This window comes from Pteropus vampyrus, unplaced genomic scaffold (assembly GCF_000151845.1).
Source record: "Pteropus vampyrus isolate Shadow unplaced genomic scaffold, Pvam_2.0 Scaffold312, whole genome shotgun sequence".
Taxonomy (NCBI): domain Eukaryota; kingdom Metazoa; phylum Chordata; class Mammalia; order Chiroptera; family Pteropodidae; genus Pteropus; species Pteropus vampyrus.
The window spans coordinates 414,697-421,546 of record NW_011889093.1 but is presented as its reverse complement, the minus strand read 5'-3'; the positions used below and the strand labels follow the sequence as shown (position 1 = coordinate 421,546).

Genomic DNA, 6,850 nt, shown 5'->3' with positions numbered 1-6,850 from the left:
CAGGGTGGGGACCCTTGGCCCCGCGTTCCCACAGACCCACATATGGCCCAGCGTGGGAGGTGGGGGGGTCAGAGGCCCCAGGAGGCCGCCCTCTGTGCACCTGGCAATCGGGCTGGCGGGACCCCCGGGCTCAGAGCTGGGTTTGCCGGGAAAGGAGCCTTTTCCCCGTAGCCATTCAGCCCTTATCTGGGGGACACCTGGGGACAGAAGCTGGGCCAGGCCAAGCACAAACGAGCCGCCAGCCCGCGTTCTCAGGGTCGGGGGGCCCGGCCGCCCCTGCGGCAGACGTAGCAGTGCACACGCCCTTCCTCACGACGTCTGCACCGGTGCCCGCTCGGAGCAGCTGAAAAAGCACCTTCGAACAAAGCCGATGCTGTCGGATTTTAAAGGTTTGGGTTTCACAGTCGTTTCCACTGGCTCGGTAATGCAGGTGGCTTTCGTGACGTTCTGAACCAGGTGACAAGCGTGTGTGGCTCCGTGCTGTCATCTGCTGTGTTTGGCTCGAGGTCGAGACCTGGGAGGGAGTGGCTTAGGCTCCCGGCTGGCCGCACCGTCGCTACCAGGAGAAGTGATCCGGGGTAGGAGAGCCACGGGGGCGCACTGCGGCCCCTGCCGTCCCGAATGACAAGCCAGTGGCCGGCCCCCCGCCTGCGGGAGTTGGCCTTCAGGGGACGCCACACGCACGTGCCAGCCCGCCTCCTGAGATGGTGGCCCAGGCCTCCGCGTCCACTCTGAAAGGGCCACACACAAAGCCAGGTAAGGGCTGCTGTAGGAAGCCACGTGACACTCCTCACGATAACTCTCTGGACGTTTCAAGCGGTCGGGGTGAAGACGTTTGGTTTTCTTCCCCCGAGACGCGGGAGGCGTCGCCTTGGCTCCCCCGATGCTGCTGACATGAGCCTCTGTCAAGACAGTGCCACGCGACGTGAGGGCCCGTGGACCACGTGGAAAGGCTCCCGAGATGAGGGGGCGCTCACTTAAGAAGGATGATTTCTGTCTTTTCGTACAGATAAAAGGTAGTTTTTTTCCGAGGAAAGATCAATCGCCGGGTAAAATTGTCATCTGAGAATTCCGCTCGCAGTGTGCGCCGGCCCGCGTCCCGGCCCGCGGTGCTGACTGGACCCGGCTCCCCGCCGCCCGCACCCCTGCACCCCTCGGCAGCTCCGGACGGGACGCTTCGGCAGCTTTCGCCACCTCCCAAGAGCCACTCTCTCCTTCCTGCTTCTCTGTCCACAGCAAACTGGATTTCGAGTCCTGGTCTCCCTGAAAGTGTCTCTCGCTTTAGAAAATGCGTGGGCCACGCACTCTCCTGGCGGCTGAGGCTGAATACACTGCAGCGCAGTTTAAGCCCCTTTCCCGTGGTCACCGTCAGCCCGGCTCGGTGGGAACACTAATCACGTTCCACCCAGAGCAAGAGGGACTGGGGAGGCCCGAGCCCCTCCTCCAGGGCCGGGATTGCGCGACTCCCGCTGGGTGTGCCCGGGCTCCAGGGGTCCTCCGGCCTTGGCCTTGGCGCAGCAGGAACTCCTATCTGTTTATGGGTCTTGACAGGTCAAGAAAGACGGGGCGTTGCCATAGCAACCCTTACACGCCAATGCACCGCACTTAAGATTCAGGATGTCTGGTCTAAAAATACTGCGGCGCCCTGTCAGCTGCCAAGAGCTGTTTCCAGTTTGATAAACTCAGAAAACCAGACTTGCGGGCACGTGCGCCCAGCTCACACAAGCCGCATTTTCTAACCAGACAGGACTGCCTCGCGGCTCATCTGCGTCCCCTCATCCGAGGACAGCGGTCGGCATCCGGCGTTGTCCCGGAAGACGAGGCAGACAGGTCAGGCTGCGGGCAGGCTTTCCTGCTTTTTAAACACACTTTGTATTTTGGAATAATTCCACATTTACAGAAAGGTTGTAAAGCCAGCTCAGAGAGTTCCCGTCTGCCGTCCACTCAGCCTCCCCCGATGCTAATGTCTTGTAAAGCCTGGTACGTCTGTCAAAACTAAGAAACGGATGTGGGTTTGTGACCTAACCGACCTCAGGCCTTATCTGGATTTCTCCGCTTTCCCTGCGGCTGCCCCTCTGTTCCCGGGACCCGACCCCGGCACCACGTTGCATCTCGCAGTCACGTCTCCTTTGTCCTGCCTGTGGCGGTTTCTCGGTGTTTCTCGGGACCCTGATACTTTTGAAGAGTGTGGCCGGGCAGTTTGGAGATTGCTCGTTAATTGGGGTTCACCTGATGTGTTCTCATGATTGGGCCGGGGTTGTGGGTTTGGGGAGGGTGTCCCAGGGTGAAGTGCCACCGGACAGCACATGACTGACCGCCGCTGGCGTGAACCTCGGGCGCCGGTCGACCCGGCATCTGCTGGGAGCTCGCCTCTCCCTTTCCCGTCACGCGTCCTGCCAGCGAGCAAGCGGAGGCGACGGGTCACCTGGAGGCGGCGTGTGCGCGAATCACGTGCAATTCTTCCACGGGGACCCTTCGTCCCTCCCCCACTCCCTCAGGTGACTCGCCCATGCCGGACACAGGGGCCGGTGTCCGCCTGGCCTCAGTCACGGCCAGCCCCGCACCTGTGTTCCCAGGACCTGGTCACGGCCAGCCCTGCGCCTGTGTTCCACTGCCCGGTCCTCCAGCCTCGGCCACTGGGAACCTTTCGCATCGGTGCCAGGGTCCTTCTGACTTCCTCATCCATTTTTCTAGAACTTCCTTACTTTCTCACACTACAAAATGTTCCAGGTCCATCCTAGAATCGGCTGTTTCCCCAAAGCTCCCGGGTTCAGCCCGAGACCTGAGTGGGGTGTGGCCATTGCTGCAGGGGTGACAGCACTTCCAGGCCCTCCCAGTGGACAAAGGAGATGCATATGCTGACCAACACACATGCACACAAACACACGCACATGCCTGCATGCACGAACATGCACAAACACACATGTATGCACACGCACATGTATGCACACGCACATGAACACGAAAACGCACACGCACATGCACGCAAGCACATGCACACACATGCACGCACACATGCACACATGAATGTGCACGTGCACACACATGCACGAACACACCCGCACACACACACACACACACACACACACACACACACATGCACATCTGTGCTTATTTCTCATCTGCCTCTCTGCGTACGAGTTAAGCGGGGTGCCTGCACTGGTGCCCCCGCGTCTGCCCCGGCGGCACGGGCCCACGCTGTCCCCCGCACCGGCCTCGTACGTCTTTCTCCACCAGCGAGACCTGCTCCCGTCGTGCGCGCCGCGTGCATTTACGTGCTCGGCCTCCGTACACGCGTGAAGCGTGAAGTGTTGACGTGCTGTTCTTAGCGGACGTTCTTTTTGTTTTCGGCGTCTTTCTCCTCTGCCCACCACGCCATTAACATTGGAATGTGACACAGTGGATGTGTTGCTTTCTCGACGTCTGTACTAAAATGGGAACCAGATCACGAGTAGTTTCCTGAGAGCATGTCTTTGTTTAACGCTGGACCAGCGATTGAGGTTCCCACGTTCAGGGGTCAGTTGTGACGGGCCCCGCCACCTCCTCCTCCGGGCCGGGCCTGACGTCCCTCGTGCGTGTTCCCAGATGGGGCAAGTGGATGCCCCCAGAGTCCTTTCTGGGCCTTTTCTTAAAAAGCAGCTCTGTTGGCGACGTCGCGGTCCCCTGGCATACTCCTTCTGCCGGCTCTGATCCCGCCGCTTCTGGACAGAGCCACGCGGGGGAGGGACGAGCCAGGCTCTGCCTCCCGTCCGGTGGCCGCGTGTCCTCTCCATGCTCGTCAGCTGTGCAGCCAGAGGCCCAGCTAGCTTTCCCACCAGCCTCCAGCCTGCGTCCTCCCGTCCTGAGGGCTCCCTCTGCCCTCCACGTCCCGAGGTCATTTCTAAAGCTGGCTCTCCCCACCAGGGGTCAAATTTCAGAACCAGAGCCTGTCAAGCTCTTCATTTAGCACAGAAGGCTCCGGAGGCCCCGGAAATTTAAGTTTACGAGAAAGCTCAGGAGGCTTTGGAGCACCAGCTTCTACTCCTGAAATCCCCCGAGACGCGAACCTATGGACCAAAACCGTTGGCCTGGAGCCGCCACAGCTGGGATAGTTATGCCACTGAGCAGATTGGCCCTCGCCCTGGGACCCGCCAAGGGTGCAGTCGGGTGCTCGCCACAGAACGTGAACCGTGGCTCAGCCAGGGTCTCAGCTACGATGTTTTCCCCTCGAGTCTTATTTTGGGATCCAATTTCAAGAGTCACTCTCAAAAGAGAGACACGAGGTCTCTGGAACAATCCGAGAAGCTGACCCCCCCCAGATTTGGTCACTGGGCTCTCTTCGTTCCCCTCCCTCTGGAAGGGCCTCTGTGAACCCTCGGACAGGGAGGGCGCCGGCTCCTAAGTGCTCAGGCCAGACTCGTCTGCCCAGACGCACAGGTGCTGTTTCAAACCGTATCTTATCTTAGATCTTCCATCGCCTTGTGGCCTCCCCGGTGGCCTCGCCCTCCTGAGTGTCTCCCACGTGGGTGAGCAGGTGAGCGGACAACGCCAAGAGGCACGGACATTTATCAGCCGACTCGCAGGAGACCTTGCTGCCCCCCCAATCCCCGTGCTGGCCGCCGGCCGGCCGGTCTCTCCCCCCACCCCCACCCCCCCGCAGGGAGAAGGAAAGGTGGCAAGTGCAGGGCAGGGTGGGAGCTGAATCGAGAGTGTGGGGAAGCCCCAGTCAGCTCACCCCGAGGCCCCCGCAGGAGGGCAGCCCTGAGAAGCCCCCCACGGCAGCGCCCAGGAGCGACGTCTCCGTGGGGCACCCGGGTCCCACTGCGGCGGGACAGACGCCCGTGGCCACACTTGACCACCATGCAAAGCTGGTGCCTCTGCCCCTGTCCCTGCTGTCTGGGGTCGCGTGGCCCTTTGACCTGGAGTCCCCGCCAGGCGGCTTTCGGGGAGGCGGAAGAGGACACACGGCCTACCCGGACGGCCCGTCGCGTGGATGTGCTGTTACTGACGCTTTGTCCACGCGAGCGCGTCCGGACCTGTGGGGAATGTTCATCACGGTGACGTGTGACGGGGCGCGAGGTCGCGAATGCTCCGGAGGGCGGCACTTCGGGTTTCCTCTCCGCATGCGGAATTAGGGGGGAACGTGAGGAACGTGACTGCGCGGGGGCGGGAGAGAGCGGGGTGGGGACGGCGGGGCACCGGACACGGTCCCCGCTCCCCCGAGCGGTCTGACCAGAGGCCTTTCGAAGGTGCCTGGACTGGATGCACAGGGACAATGGCTTACGGCAAAGATAAGTGACGGGCCTGGGGCCGCCTGCCAGCCTGACCTGCCCGGCTCGGAGTTTATGACCGGGTCACCCTGAGGTGGCTTTCCGTACCACCCCCCCCTTCTCCGCTCCAACCTTTGAGAGAGTCTTTTGGTCTCTGACCAGGTGTGGTGACCTGTTGGTGTTTTACCTGTTGGTGTCCTACTTTCCTCGTAACTTCACCGTCCATCTATTCATCCACTTGGTTGGAGCACTTCCGCTGACCCCTGGGGGCGCTGGGGTCACCATGCCGGGTGCAAACAGGCCCTGCCCCGCGAGTCCACCGTCTGTGAGAGGCCAGACGGATGACGGACAGCGAGGGGTGTGGCAGGTGTGACGAGACCATGCTCATGCCTGGAGGACACCGGGGGCACGGTGGTCCGGGAGAACAGGAAAGTCACCTCGGGCCGGTCAGGTCAGAGACCTGGAGGGCGCTGCCCACGCGGCCGCCCGTGCTAACGTTCCGTGACGTCTGGTTCTCGTGGGCACGGTGACTCTTCGCTGCCGGAGAAGGTCACCACGTGCTGCGTAGTCTGCCGCATAAAATCATTCTGGTCTTTAAATGAAAAAGTTGCCAGTTTTGCCGAGAGCGCGGGGCAGAGGGGGCGCGTCCCAGGGACCGAGCCTCGCCGGGGGTCTCCCGATAACACCCCGTGCTGTCTGTCCGCCAGTTCTTTACGGCGTCCTGTTTGAGAAGGACAAGGAGGCCGCCTTTGCCAACTACCGCCTTGGAGAAGCCCTGGGCTTCGTCATCGCGTTCGGGTACAGCGCGTTCCTGTGTGTCAGCGTCAAACTCTACATTCTCCTGGGAGTCCTGTGCCTGACCATGGTGGCATACGGAATCGTCGAGTATCAGGAGTCCCAGGACCTCGGCCGGCCACCTGCCGAAGGCGCGACGAGGCCAGCGGAGGAAGGAGAAACGCAGACAAAAATGTGAAAGCAGCGGACAGGTGAGCGGGCGCCCAGAGCTACGCTCGATTCTCTACAACCGTTTCAGCCACGTGTGGCCATTCGAAAGACAGATCATAGCTTTATTTTATTACGTAAATTTTTGTCTAGTTTGTCAGATTTTCAGTCTGCCATCTCACCAGTAGAGATCAAGAGTATACGTGAAAAGAAACAGTGAATTTCAAATACGAAAGAAAAGGTTCGGGGCCCGTACGCAGCCGTTGGAGCCGTGCTCAGAATCACAGAATCAGTAACTTAACACTTGTTTTTGCTGTTGCCATTGCTCTGTATTTTACAAATCGTGACCACGTAAAGCAATGCGGTCCAGCACCGTGCACGGACGCCGGGCAGCTGACCCTGCCTTCCGGTGCCAGTGCGTGGCGAAGCCAGCCTAGACTCCACGTTTCTCGAGACTTCCAAAGTACGGGTTGCTGAGTAAATGCACGTCTACGATGAAGCTACCTCCTCTCCTAATACCTTTCCCCTAAATGCTCGCCTAGATCCCACGCGAAAGCCACCGCGCCCGTGACCCAGCAGGCAGCAGGCCGCCGGAAGTCTTCGCGGACGACGACAGGCTCGGCTCCCCCCGGGCCACCGGGACACAGGGCCATCTTGCC

The 6,850-nt window shown here is 60.7% G+C and overlaps 1 protein-coding gene across 1 annotated transcript in view; it reads left to right on the top strand.

The window, feature by feature from the left end:
• UNC93A (unc-93 homolog A) overlaps positions 1-6,784 on the top strand; it is a 39,465-nt gene extending 32,681 nt beyond the window's left edge. The window contains exons 9-10 of the mRNA XM_011377475.2: positions 5,957-6,235; positions 6,734-6,784. Of these exons, the coding sequence (XP_011375777.1) occupies positions 5,957-6,222 (266 nt within the window). The 3' untranslated portion in view covers positions 6,223-6,235; positions 6,734-6,784. The remainder of the gene's footprint in view (positions 1-5,956; positions 6,236-6,733) is intronic.
• The last annotated feature ends 66 nt before the right edge of the window (positions 6,785-6,850 follow it).